Genomic DNA, 16,032 nt, shown 5'->3' on the forward strand with positions numbered 1-16,032 from the left:
GTTGGTAGTACCTGCCACCTACGTTATAGAAAAAAGTATTGAGGAAAAAGGAAAGAGACTTTCAGAACGAGTAAACAAAGTTGACAGAATAGGAATGGAGAATTTATGGGGAAAAGGGAAGAATATAGTTGTGGATGGAATACTGGTCAGAAGTTGTAGTGGTTTAGTAGACCAGAGTCACTGTATGGCCTTACTTTAAAACGGGACAAATTACTAAAAGACCCTAATGTTTAACACATATTGGAAATATTGTTATAAATCTGCCCACTCTAATGGGAAACGGGCGTGGCAGATATGTATGTATGTTTGTATGAAAATTTTAAACAAATACTAGTCATTTCACGCAGATACAGTGGACCTATTCACTCCTACTTTAGTTAGAATATTTTCATGAGAGTAACAAATTTATAAAGAATTCAAGATAGGAATCGACTTGATATAATGCTAGTAATGGGGACTAATGCCCCCATTTACTAGTGCAATATACAATCTACATTTACTATAAAATTCGATGGAAGCACCGAATATTATAGTATAGATTTAGAATTACTATTGCATACTGACCCTTATACCAAAATATGGTGCCCAAATCGTGTGGACCTTGACTCAGGATACACGTAAGTGACAGCGTACTTCCAGTCTTCACGTATAGGTCTACGGGACCCAGGATGTGAGCTTTAGCCTCTGTTGACAAAAAAAAACAGATTATTTCATTAATATAAACTACCATTTTGCATAACTAAACTAAAGTAGTATTTTTTACCGTGTGGTGCCGAGTTCGAATGAGCTGTCCCTTCTTATACCGTGGGTGTTCTAAGAGGCGACTTAGGGAGCTTATGGTGGACGGACAGGCAGCAGGGACGCTGCTATTTATGTATAAGAAATGTAAGTATTTTTTATGGTGTTCTATGTGGGAGGCCTATGTTCAGCAGTGGACAAATAATGGCTAAAATTATGATGATGATAATATTTTTTTTTTTCCAAATTTATACGCTTTGCTTTATTTTTTAACCCTATTTCCGTTTTATTTAATCATGCAACATAAAACAAAAAAAAAAAACTCTTTTTACCTTACCCTCTCCTTAATTTATCCCATTTTCACTTTTGCTACCTTCATTGATTGAATATTTTATTGTATTGACATACCTATATCCACTTTACAAATACCATAACAACAACAAGTCCAAAAAAATTACCCAAATATCTCCAAAATTTCGTGAATTTTTTACCCAAGATTGCGTAATAAATACCTAATCTGCCAACGCTGTATTTCGTAGATATTTTTGAAAATATTTGAAATTTGAATACGAAATTGTGTCTACAAGTAGATTAAGTTTTACAACAAGCAGTTGATTGGTTTTACTAAGAGAAATATCATCTTAACATTAAGATTCACAACAAGAGTTGTGAATCGATAGAGTTTAATGTTATTGCGTAACGTAATCGTAAAAAAAGGTCAAATTATCACCTCCATCATTTTGACTTTCATTACTTAAAAAAATTGTAATATCTTAAATAAGAGATTTTGATCGGTATCATCAAAGACCCTTAAGGGCAGACACCACTTCAAAGTCCTTCATTTACCTAAAAACCTCACATTTTCAGCAATGTAATTTTGTAGATTGTGCTTGTTAAGATATTAGGGACAAAGTAGCTATTGAATAGCGACTAGCTCTGATATAGCACGTTTCAGCACCAAATGACCGGGAGACGACCGTAAAAAATGCTCGTGGAAAAAATTAGAATCGAGATTAAATCTGGGCGCCTTTCTCGTCGTCTTCCGTTTCGAATCGGTATAAAGAATTTCTACGTCTTAGAATTTTTTAGAAAATAGATTTTTTAAAGAATTAATAAAGAAAAGAACTGAGTTTTTATATTCTGAGTAGCATAGTTTATAGATTAACCATTTTTTAAATAATATAATACCTACAAATGCATTATGTTACTAAAAACCAATATACGTATCTCTGTGTAATACCACTGTATAGTTAGTATTTGCTATCTTTGGCGATTCCTAAAAAGAGGTTTTCGTTTTGTCAGAAATTTTTGTTATGCTCTATTTTGCACCAATTTTCAACTAATTTTGTAGATTAATTTTACAGAAATTCAATTAAATTAATCTTTCATTTCATAAAAAAATAAATATAATTAAAATAAATTTCAGTAATAAAATTCATCTTATTTATTTTATTATAATTTTTTGAATTATATTAAATATGAATGAGTACAATAATGGATAAGATTTACTAAGATGTTTTTCATATATTAATTTTGTAATAATTAGAATTATGCTTTTTTTCTGTGGAGTAAAATCTATTTAAATAGATACCTAGATCACGCCGTGTTCTAAATTTAAATAATTAAGATCTAAATAAATCAATTGTCTATCGGTGTGTTTTACTCATTTTAAAATGAGAATAGTAAGATAATAATTTTGGCAGAATTGTCATTGTTTTTTTATTTGTTACAAATGTTGCAATATGATAATTTTAAAGGTAATTATTGGCTGTAGTAATAATTATCATTATGACATAAAACAACAATGATAATTAAACACAAATTTATTTAAATGAATCGAAACGCGATAAGAATATAATAAAGAATAAAAAAGAATAAACATAACGGAACTTGTTGCTAATTTATAATTGACGGGTTTATACTATCTTGAATAATAAAAAGTTATTGCTTTGGTTTGTACAAAAATACTCAATTAGTATTCCAACATCTGCTAGATTTTATGTTTAATAAAATGGAAATTGTTGTTACTTCCACCAAGCTTTCGGAATAAATTTAATGTCTTATTCGGCAGGTATTATTTCAAGGTAGTAATAAGATTAATAATTTTAGCTTTGTATTAACTAATTATACCGATGACTTCATTCGCGTGTACAGCATATATTCCATGTATTCCAAATTTCATACTTAATTGAAGACATAAGGTACCAAGAGGGGACAAATAAACAGATTAACTCGCATTCTTATTTATAATATTAGTAAGTCTAAGGAATGATTATATTGTAAAAACTTTGTATGTTTACATAAGAAGAATTAGAGGTTTTTTTTAAACAGTTTTTTATATAATTGAAAAGAATTGACCAAAATATCTGCATGTACAATTCCGCAAAAGCAATGTTTGTTCATGCCAATCTCCGAAATAGGAAAAATAAATTTTAATAAAATTTTGTAATTGTGTGACATTTAATGGAATTTCGTAATTGTATATCGTTTGCGCCAACTTTAAAAATTAATTTTTAACCTAATAAAAAATATGCCTGACAAATGTTGAAAAGCGACAAATCAAAAGTTTGTGAACAAGTCTATTTGAATAAGGATGACTTGAATTTGATATAATAAATTGGCAAGTTTTTTTTTAAATTGAAGTCGATTTATATTTGGAATAAATAATTGTGTCTCGAAAATTTGCCTTCATTGTTTCAATAGTTATAGACGATAAAATTAATGCTCCTAAAAAAATAAAAACTAAATATTTTAAATATTCAAAGCTGCTTTCAAATTATTTCTATTTTAACTATAATACTCAAACTGAACATACTGTTTTTAAATATTACCAGTACATATTGGAAACCTCTTTCATGTTCGACGCATTTACATAGCTCTTACTAAGCAAATGTAGCTTAGTGCACAGTTTGAAAGGTAAAGAACGTTTGTTAGTTCTGCAGTTACGTTCTGCGTCATTATATTATTCATATTTGACCAAGTAGTTACCTGCAACGGTACACATGACTTCGGCAATAATTTAATGACTAGCGACCCGCCCTGGCTTCGCACCGGTGCAACATTTGTTTGTGTAACTTTTCAAACTGTTCAACATACTTTAGTAAAGCTGGTATTTTGGCGTATGTAAAAATACTGCACTAATATTCTCTTATATTTTAAAATGCTTGTAAATAATATTTTACTTTTAATATAAAAACCGTCTTTTTGGCTCAGATATTAAACTTAGATATAGTGTCGCAGACTTATTTGTAAAGTTAAAAGTAATGAATGCTACTGATGCTTTTCTACTGATTTTATTCCTTTATTTGAAACCACTTTTTGAATTTTGAAGCGCACGACATAGTATAGAATTTTTCAGACTTCAATTATATTATTTGTGATTAATTATTGAAATTATTTATTTATCAAAATAAAAAATATTTTAGAGCACTCAAAGATAATATACCTTTCTAATAATGTAAGAATTCTCCAAAATCAGATCAGTAGTACCAGAGATTACCCCGAAAATGTAAGCTCACAAAATTTACCTCTTTATAAATATTAGTATAGATTTCTAAACATGTCAGGATACAAGGGTGGATAGTTCTATTGCTAATATAATCTGGATATGTCATTGTTGTAAATACTTTTACATCTATTTGAAAATTGTTATGGGAAATCCAAAAACTCTATAATCTAATAGATTTCCCTTACTTACTACGGAATATAATTTATACGGAATATATTTGCATGATTATAATTACACATTTATTTAACTTATATAATTTATGATATAATTAAATAATTATTTTATTTAAACTATTATATAATAAAATTAATATTTTAATTTTATTATATATCTAATAATTATAAATTTACATGTTTGTTTAATCAAATGTAAGTTTATCTATTTATTACCTACTCATTCTCTCTCTCAAATAAACTATTAAGAATGCGACTACAGTTTTATTTATTTATATAAACTTTATCAAAATTAATATTATGTAAATGTAAGTTTTCATTTTATATTTAGTAATGGACAAACACAAAAATAATTAACGATTATAAAAAAAATCTCGTATAGAAAAATACATTCAGCCAATGTTGTGCTGTATTTTATTAAAAATAAAAAATCTAGCTGGAGAAGTATAATTGGTTTTCCCTATTAACAAATCTTTTCCGTGTTAATTTCCAAACGTTGGTTTCAAAAACAACAAAATATTACATAGATATGACTGTATACAGCCCTGCCAAGTCATTAGGTACAATGTAAGTACTAACAAGAGTAGCATGCAAAATTGCAATGTCAAGTGTTGCTAAGCTTAGTGTTGCATTGTAGTTCTAAACTTAGACACGGCAAAGTTTGACATTAATGAAGGTTTGTTTCTAAGTTCAGCTTTATTGAAATTTTGATAAAGGGCGACAGTGTCAAGTTATTGCCGTTGTGTAGATTTGCTTTTGGAATATTAATTAATTCTTTAGGAAAGGAGACTCCTTGTTACTCAAGGATGACGGAGTGGATTTATGAATTAATTACACTCGACTGTAAGAAGTGCAATGTTTTATTTTTGTCCTTGTTTATTTAATGTTTTCACGTCGACAAAATAGGGATTTGTTGTGTTGAATACACTGTTGCTGTTTTGAGTGCTTAATGCAAAATTATTATGTTAAATTATATTATTTGCTAGTATATATTGCTCTGATTAAAAAAAAAAGACTTTAGTTGTAAACGAGAAATTTTTTCACACCTACTTTATACCAACTTATTTCGAAGATACTCGTATAATAAGTACTGTGTGTTTACATATAGATTTTATTTTGCAACTAGCAGATTTTTACAAAGAAAAATGGTGGGTTCAAATATTACAAAATTAAAATAGAACAATGTAGTAGGAAACATCGTTTATTGCAAAAATACTTATTAAAATCGATTCAGTATTAGTGACATAATTGCGTAATATAATCACAAAAAAGTCATAATAGTCTTTGGAGGATTTTTTTAACAAAAAAAAAAGTTAAAATAATATTTTTTTAACTTAACCAGACTGTCTGTTTGTATATATGTATGTTTGTTCCGATATTACGTAAAAATATTGTACCAAATTGGATGAACTTTTCACATTTGTATTTTTGAAGGTCTTAATCGAAATTTGATATACGTTTTATCAAGATAAATATGAAGTGCCGTATCAAGATACGCTAACTAGAAGTGGTTCTATGTGATTTACTTCCTAAGTTTCCTACTTATGAAATCAAGGTCTACGATGCGCGCAAAAGCAAGTAAATAATTATAATTGGTAAAATAGTAATCCAAAGTACGTGACTTGGTAGAAATGATGTGTTATTGTGGTGTTCAGTTTATTTATATATTAATTAAACACATTATTTATTTAATATCCGTTCGTTGTTAAAATATCAAATACCAAATTTTATTTGATACTGAATCACTTATTTGATGTCTGGTTATTTTCGATATTAACAAGATTAAATGAACATAATAATGGACTAATGTTCAATTTATCTTTTATTCGTTAAAAATTTTATTTGAATAGGTAATTTGTTACTTTGTTAGACATTAAAGATACTATTATCACAGAAAATAACACTATCTGTTATTAATAACCGTCTTGTGTATTGAATTTTTTTATTGTAACGTAAATAGTTATCGACATACCGTATAAAAATATAAATTTACGAATGTCAGAGTTCGTTAATGCAAAATCTAATGATCAAATTTTATTGAAGTTTATTTGCGTCGATAAACTGAGTTTGCGTATAGATATATATAAACTCAGTAAGTAACTAAGTAACAGTAATATAATTCAGTAGGAATCATTCTATGTGATTATATATACTGAATCAAATGTCTATTACTCAGTTGCTTACTGAGTTTATATAAAAAGTAGTCATTACATAAAATGTCTAATTTTTACAAAATTAATAAGCACAGAAATAACATAAAAATAAATTATTAAGATTGAAAAAGAAACGATTAAAATTTGATGATACTTTACAAAGCATATATGAGTAAACATAAAAACACAGTCGAATTTAAAAGTATGCCCTTTTCAAAATAGGTTAAACATATAAAATAAATGCCTCACAGAACAAACACAGAAACTCTCATTAAATAGTCACGAAAAAGCATAACTTAAATTCGTAACTAACACTCCATCCCTGATTACTATAGTATTAGTGAAAAAGGTACAGTTTTAACGTTGTTATGCTCCAATTTCGAAAAGTTTCAGTACAAAGTTATTTCTTTGACGGCGGAACTTTTGAGTACTTTTGATTGTATTAAATTACTAAAAGGTGAAATGTTTCTAAAATTTTAAACAAATTACCGACTATGACTACAGTGTGGCACTAGCAACATAATAATTGCATTTAATGTAATGAAATAGGTACAGTGTGTTGAATGGAAAGGACGAACTATTTTAAAAGCACTACAGAATAGGATATAAATTAAGGATAGGTAGGTTCTATCTTCTATCTAAGTAGGTTATATCTCAATCAACGGCAGATAAATTAGTCTTAAAATATTTGAATTTCGAATACGGAAATGATTATTTACAACTAGATATTGCAATGCAATCAGCAGTAATTGCTTAATTTACTGTATTCGTACTGGTACATACATACATACATTATATATATATATATATATATATATATATATATATATTATATATATTATATATATAATGACTTCCCAGTTACCATGATATAAGGTAATAGTAGTTTAATATATTCTTATTGGGCGTGTGGTCCCGGCATAGAATAGGCCACCTCTTTATTTCCCGTGGGTGTGTTAACAGCCGTCTAAAGGAGGACGAGGGATGGGCAGCAGCGTCCCTCTTAAAACATCTCTAAAGCCTCACTGCGGTTGCCAATTCACCTACTAAGCGTGGCAACTACTGGTAAAACCTCTCAAGGGGGAGGCATATGTTTAGCAGTGGACGGTTAAAGATTAGTTCCTTTAATGACGATGATGATAATGATGATTACGATAATGATTATAATAAAAAAAAAAAACTCACCAACGACATTTAGCTGAAATGCCAGTGACATTTTCGGCTCTGTGTTCACTTGACACTCGTAGATGCCCGCGTCTCTCTCTTGCGGAAACTTTATTTGTAATGTCCAATTTTCAGATTTGTCTGGTCTGATAACCTGTGGAAGATATATTTTGTTAAGAACATTATTTTTTGTACAATTCATTGTTAAGAGGTTTGTACTAAAAAAGAAAACTTCTGTGATATTATTGGAATACAACAGACTTAGCATATATATATAACCTATTGGTTGTATTGTTTAAGAGAATAATCTTTATACGGTTCATTGTAAGAGTTATTTATTAAAAAAAAAAACTACGAGGCTTTAACAGAATTAGCAACTACTATAGCGAATGTATTGTATATATTTGTTAACTATTATTCGATAAACTCACATTTAATACATCTATCTATATATATATAGGTAGGTACATTATAATAGTCTACTCTGAATCTATACTAATGTTATAAAAAAGAATGACTTAATTGTTTGTTTGTTCTCTAAACAACTCAAATAAAACTTAACCGATTTAAAACATCATTTACGTATAGAAAGAGTAAGTGTATATTTTTTTTCGAAATTTCGAGAATCTCCTCGTACGAAGCCGGGCCGGATAAATAGTAATTAATGTATGTAGTAAAAGTCAACATTATTATTCCTATAATTAAAATTATTATAAAGTGTTATGTCTTTAATCAAAACAGCAGCATGGGATTCTTTAAAAAGGGGTAAAGAGGTTTCTTCAGAGTCAGCAGTGCGCGTATTGTTCCTAGTAATGCAGGTGTTCATATGTTATGGTGGCCATCAGATAACCCGTATACTTGTTTGCCATCTCAGTGATAAAAAAAAATTTGATAGATAAATACAAAGATGGACTAAAAAGGTTCACGAAAAAGATATTCATACCTGAAATCTTTGATCTGATGTGTAAGTTAATATTCCCGCTGTCAGTATATGTAAATCTCTTTTCCTTATCCACGATACCTGAAACAATATAAAAAATATTGCTTTGTAATAAAAGTAGTGCCTTCTATGAAGGTAACGATTACTTGACTAAATGTTAGAAATAATATCAATACAATTATCTTCTTGGAAATGATTATATTCGTGGATGTATCCTATCTGATCCTTAGAATTATTATAAACCCAAACACGACTTCACACGGATATAATAAGGACGAAAATGTACTATGTCTTTACAGTACGATCATGTAATGAGAACAATAAAGAAACCGAACAAATGAATATTAATTTGTTCTGTCAATAGTTTTGAAAATCGACGTTAGCACAGATCTATCTCACTCACTCACTTTTTTATATGAAGATATTTTAACCGAATTTTTTTTTTCAATACCCATACTCTATTCTAGGGGACTCCAATGTTATGCCTGTTACTTCACTATACTTTGTTATAACACTACTACATATATCCCACTCTACAAATTGAACAACAGCAATAAAAGCATAATCTTCACGGTAAAATCGCAAGTGGGACAGAGTTACCCATAGACATGAATTTTGTACAAAGTCTCTTTCGTATATCTCTGTCTGGTACGAGACAAAGTGATATCTAATAAAACATACGTACTACGTGTTAAATTAGTAAAATACAATGTTTTAATTCTTTTATTCTTCTGACCCTGAATAACTTGATTATCTATACAATTTTATCAATCTATCATCAGTCAATACACAGTCTTTAGTTATATAATATCGTACGAAAAACCACTCAGATACAAGAAAAACACCAGCTTTAGACATGGTAAAGTATCTAAAATATACTACGATTCTATGGATTCTAAATAGAAAGAATAATTGATAATTAATATTTGACCAAACTTTCCTCGTTGCTGAAAGTTTATTTTTTTTCCATAAAACATGCCTATGAAGTATCTTGATTGAAACGAAATATGTACCTATTGGGGAGTCAAGTAAATATACTTCATCTACAAACCAACCCATTATCGAAATAAGTAGATTACAAATAACAGCAGGATATTATCATAATAATACGATTTGTTAGTCAAGTAGTACGATATTGAAATAACCTAAATCAAGTTTGCGTAAATACCGAAATTATACTTTGTTTACCTATTTAGTTCTTACAACAACTTGGAAATTAAGTGGATTATCAAAATATTGTATTTTCACTCCATAATAATAGTGATGATATATACATACAGGGTGTAAGAGACAAGTTAACAAAAACTGAAACAGTGATTTTAAAGAATTTAGACCATTATTCTGAACTAAAAACCAATGGAAATTCTTTCCGGAAAATTTCAAATCCATTTCCTGTTTTATTTTTTATTTTTTTATTTATTTCAAAAAGTGTAATCTATAATATTATATCATAAAGAAATAATAATATATTATAATGAAGTATTATCAAAAAACAGGAGTGTAATATTCATATTAAAATTCTACTGCGATGCGCGGAATCAGCTGTCTAAAGTCAACGTCACAAGCGTCCAATAACAATACGTTGTAATATTCGAAATACATTGCGTAGTATTAAAATTAAGCATTGTCAATTATATGGCTGTGATGCATTTTCGGAAAGAAAATAATCTACCATCCGATTCAGTCCATTCATCTGAATCAGCTGTTTTCGTTTTGGCTAACCTGTCCCTTCCACTCTGTATATAAAATACTGGCATTATTCTCGCTACTTCGCACGTATCAAAAAAATTAAAGAACTGTATTTATTATTTAAAATATTTAATATATATATAATATGTTACTGTAGGGTAATATGTTTATATAATAATTTAACTATGTAATTATAACTTTACGCGTATATGATATATATTCTTTAGCAATATAAAGGTTGTAAGCCTCTTAGTGATAAATAGAAATGAAGCACAAGTATTTACAGTTCATTTAATTTAGATATACTATTAAATCATATATTTACTTCTTTTACTTTGCATATAATATATATGCAAATAATATATAACATAAATACCCAACTTCTGTTAATCCATTGACACTTATTTAATTATAGCTCCTTTAGGACTTCTATCAACAATAATTGTGATATGTTTTATATAATGACCATGTGGTTTACTATACTTGTTCACTCATGATATGTTAGGGAGCTCCGCTCTATTCAACGGTTGGACAAGAAATGTCTCCCCACCCAAATGACAATTGACAATTTTATATCCACACGGCCGAATTCGTGTCGACAAGTCAGTGAGACCACGTGTTCTTACAATTTCATTACTTTTTTTTATTTAAGTATCATGATAATAAATAATTATAAAATCAATTAAAATATAAATTAGTGTTCTATATACATTACAAGAATAATTTATTACCAAATTCGGTATAATAACAATTTTAATACTTTATTATATTTAAAGTAGTTACTTTGATTTTTATTATCAAACACATTTTGACATAAGATGTTTAAGAAAGATAATATAATTTAAAATAAATATTTAACACGGCCATTCTGAAATGCATTTCGCTATCGAAGTACATAATATATCACAGTACAATATCTATAAGACTTAATTTCCCTTATTTCTTAAGTTTAGAAAACAAATATAAATAAAAAAATATATCTAACACACGCGTAGTTTTTAGAAGTTGTAAAATAAATAAAATAGATCACTTATTGATGTTATATATATTTTAAGTTAGATCTTTAGAAATACAATAGCGAAAACTTCATTCAATTTGGTCCAGTAATTTTTGCATAATGTCGGTACATACACTGTATATACAAACAGAGAGAGGAAACTTCTAAACAAATCTCTTACATATATATTTTTTTAATATTTACTATGTACAAACATTATCCAGTTATAATTTAAATTTATTGTATTTTTTTGTATTAGTCGTTAACTGTCCACTGCTAAGCATAGCCTATAAAGGGGGGTTTCGCCAATAGTTGCCACACTTGGCAAGCCAATTGACAACCTCAGTTAGGTTTTTATTGGTGTTTTAAGAGAACCTTTAAGTTCCCTTAGTCTCTATAATATATTTATCTATATAAATTCCTATTAAGTGTTAAAAGTAATAGGTAAGTGCCAAAGCAAGACTTTGTACAAAAGTTGTTTGCGTGGGTGTTTTTATCAAACTCGTGTTCCTAATAAGAAACTGTGCGCGTGGGTTTGTTTCGATTTGAAAGGCGGAATATGAAATAAGTATGTATAATGTGTTCCGTAAATTAAAAACACGACGATTCAAGCATTTATAGTGCCATAAAGAAACTCACATATTTGAATTCTGAAAACATTATGTTTTTTTTTAAGAGTCCTGCAATTATGGTACAAGTACGTTAACTTCTTTGCCAACATAAGTACCCAGCATACAATATATAAAATTCTCAAACATCTAATCCGATAAAATGTAATACGAGCGGTACTCAATGACTTTGAAACCAGAGTAATGGATCTCTCCGTTCAATAATCTCAAATTGCCCACAGCGGAGACGCAAGTGATGAGAATTATTCTCTTTAATGTTGTATCAAGTCTCATCGTTTTAAATTGGACAAATCTGCTAGGATCTTTTTCATATAAAAAATTTGGTTTGATTTTGTGTTTAAAAGAGAAATTCGATACATAAAATAAACATATATACATAGATAAGATACACAGGCGAACTTATTATGTACAGAGATGTCTTCCAAATCCAACTAATCTTGTTAGTGTGTGTTTTTTTAATGGCTGTGTACTGCTATGGACTGGTAGAACACTAGTGAGAGATATTAGGTGGAATGAAAGCAGGTCAATTAGCCCATCGTGACAAATTCCACAATAATTAACTACGATGGTTTCCAAGGGGAATCACATAGAGGTCGCCCTGATAGGATATATCACTAGCAATGAGACTGTTAGAGCCCATTATCATCAATCCTTTTCCCTACTGTTACTGTGTGTATACAAATTTTATGAACTTATTGTATTTGTCTTTTTTGACAATTTCCGTTATATATTACATATTAACATATATACAAATTTCAAATGTGTATAACATTTTTAAGGCATAAATAAAAAAAAAATCCTGTTACTTATTCAAAAATTAAAAAATATTGATAAAATTTAAAGTCTGTGTAATAAGATTAAGATGGTCTACATTACACATGAAGCATTGTTGTCTTTATAAAGGTAGTAATTGTAACAGATTATTATTATAGTCCACAGGTTTTTAACCAAAGTACCTATTAAGACCTCTACGGAGCAGCGAATTAAGAATAAACATGTAACCATTCTTTTTCTTTTCCATAGTATAATAAGAAACAATTAAGATAAGAAACACACTACAACAAATCAAGAGATAAAACTTTATAAAGTACTTGGCCAGTATGGTAGTAATGGGTTATATTCTTTTTATGGGGAGAACCCATACCAAGCAGTGAAACTTGAAAGAAGTTTTTATACTATGGAGTTTCCTATTAAAAAAGATTTCATATTTATAGCAGAAAATAATGGGATTTAATTTCAAGTCACAAGATATCGAGTTAAAATCTAAGTCCAAAGCTTTCACTTTTATAAATTATTGCATAGACCGTTTAGAATTTCATTTACTCAGGCTGTATATTGAAGGCTTTATAACTTATCTTTCAATAAGTCACCTCTAAAGTGTCCACAAATTCGATCAAGAAACTTTTGTCATTAGAGGACTTTATGTATAGAATTAGCAGCATTATTGTCCAAATACTATAAGTAGTAAATAGTGAATAGTGGTAACAAAACAAACAAAATTAATTCATTAAAGATAAAGTTTATTTCCGTTACAACACTAAGAAGAAGTTCTTGAACTATTTTCGGGCGAACAATGACTTAATATCAATGAGGTATTCCGTCCATTGTGAAATTAAAGGCTTTATTTACTTCTTGACAAATGTTTGTTTTGTAGGAAACCATTAGTTAATGCTATTTGAACTAGAACTTTTGAAAAGCAAGGAAAGTTTCATCTAAGTTTACCTCCGTATCTGTATGTGTTACATATATCATCTTTAAATCAGAACTTTGGATGTTTTCTTGCAAACTTAAACTAGTGCAAGTATAGTATGTAGGTGCTTAGAAAATGAACGATGCAAAAGTTTATTTGCCAGATCTTGAAGGAACAGCATTTCTTACATCTGATACCAACATTCGACTTGTACTCGTAAAGGTAATGTGTCTAAAGGATTAATTGTTAATCCATTATTTACAATGCAATATTTAAACGAAATTGCCGTATGGTCTTTGCATAGAATAGGCCACCCCTTCCTTTCCTGTGGCTGTCGTAGGAGGCGACTAAGGGAACTTATTCGTAGAGAGATGAGCAGCAGCGTCCCTCTTAAAGTATCACTAAGAACTTAACTGTGGTTGCCAACCCGCCAAGCGTAGCAACTACTAGCAAAACTTCCCTTATGGGGAAGGCTTATATTCAGAAATGGACGGTTATTGGCTGATGTGATGAAGGTTTAGGTGAAATATATACATATATATAACTCAATGTTTAAAACTTCTTTCTCCACCTATACGTTCATAAATTGATACATTTATTATTAATTGTTTTCCACGAAATCCTTTATCTTCTATTCTCATGGGAAATTTCAATAACCCTATCCGCTTTCAAACCTAGTTACTAAATTTCATCTTAGTAGGTCAAGTGTTTTTGAGACGTCGTATCTAATATTTCACTACTAATAAATAATAACGGGCATTTTGCTTTTTTATGAACATTTGTCTGGAAGTATAATAATATAAAAGTATCAAGAAGAAATTTATTTGTTTATACTTTACTGTACATACTAATAATACATAGAAATATGACACACGTTAGCAAAGAACTTAGCTCTAAAAGAGTTCCCTTCCAGCAAACCCAAAGGGGTAAGGAGCCTCAACAAACAAGATGTTTCTTGAGAGATAGATATATTATGGATTCAGTTACTGTGATTGAATACCAGAGGAAGACTTTGTACAAAAGTCGTTTGCTTGAGTACCTCTGTCCCATTCGTGCTTCAACCGTGAAGCAGTCGTGTTTGCATAGCTGTGTTTCGGTTTAAAGGGTATGATATGGCAGTGAATTTATGGGGTACAGAGGAATAACACCTGAGTACTCAGAAATGGCAACGCATGGGGGTATCATGGGCGAAAGAGTATACTCTGTTATGTCCATGGTTACCACTTTCCATCAGGTGGGCCGTCAGCTTGTTTGCTATTTTAAGTTATACATAAAAGAAAAAAATCTGTTACTATAAAAAATATGAGATAAATTAATTTTATTATTTAAAAAAATATAATAAAATTAATTTTTGTAAATATAAATTAAAAATATTAAAATAGTTTTTGGCACAATCGTATATAAGGTACGGTAAGATTAAAGTTATATAAGGTAAATTCAAAGTAAAATTTATTTCATTGCTTCCGGCTGTAATTTCATTTTTGTAATTTAAAACCTTGCTTGAACAGTAAAAAAGAATTAGAGAATGAAAAATAAATTATATAAAGTAGAATATAAATTTCATGAGAAATAAGTATTTTTTTTATGTTTTTGTTTTTTATGTTTAAAAGACATGATTATCTTGCTTGCTGTTTATAACAAATATAACCAGTATCACTCGGTATAATCTAAGAATTCTAACGATACAGTTTACATCCTAATACGTTTAGGTAATAATTTAAAGTTATCTATGTCTTCAATAATTAGACATGGGTAATACATATAACACCGATCTTATATCTGTATATTGGGTCTTCCAGGACATTGATAGCGGAAAAAAAGGTCATAACTTATTTCAATATCGTCCATATTAGTCGGATATCTGTTTTCGAATATATTAAAAGTCTATTATCCAATATTATTTTTAGATAAACTATAGATATTCGTTATTGGGCTCATATATATACATACATACATACATATCTATCACGCCTGTCTCCCATTATGGTAGGCAGAAACAATGGAACGCCAAATGCTTCGATTCAAACAAACCTCTTCTTCCACATTCATCAATCTTGTCATACACGCTCGCCGGTTACGGATACTTTTAATTTGGCCCTTCTTCAGCACGTCGCCTATTTGGTCGACATACGTCCGTCTAGGGCGGCCCCTACCGACATCTTCATTCATTCTTGCTCGATAAATCTCTTTCGTAATTCTTCTTTCATCCATCCTCTCCAAATGACCAAACCAACGCAACATTCCTTTTTCGATTTTTGTCACTACATCGTCTTTCAGTCCACACTTCTCTCTAATCACACTGTTTCTTACTCTATCTTTTAAAGTAATACCACACATACTTCTCAAAGCTC

General features: G+C 29.3%; 1 protein-coding gene across 1 annotated transcript in view; it reads right to left on the reverse strand.

Moving 5' to 3' along the window:
- The window catches only part of LOC113522134 (zwei Ig domain protein zig-8), a 159,078-nt gene that overhangs the window by 13,805 nt on the left and 129,241 nt on the right, over positions 1 to 16,032 (reverse strand). Inside the window, exons 4-6 of the mRNA XM_026907810.3 lie at positions 8,680 to 8,757; positions 7,758 to 7,890; positions 565 to 684 (exon numbers count right to left, since the gene is read on the reverse strand). Of these exons, the coding sequence (XP_026763611.3) occupies positions 565 to 684; positions 7,758 to 7,890; positions 8,680 to 8,757 (331 nt within the window). The remainder of the gene's footprint in view (positions 1 to 564; positions 685 to 7,757; positions 7,891 to 8,679; positions 8,758 to 16,032) is intronic.

Source organism: Galleria mellonella, unplaced genomic scaffold (assembly GCF_026898425.1).
Source record: "Galleria mellonella isolate WM207_F2 unplaced genomic scaffold, CSIRO_AGI_GalMel_v1 utg264, whole genome shotgun sequence".
NCBI lineage: Eukaryota > Metazoa > Arthropoda > Insecta > Lepidoptera > Pyralidae > Galleria > Galleria mellonella.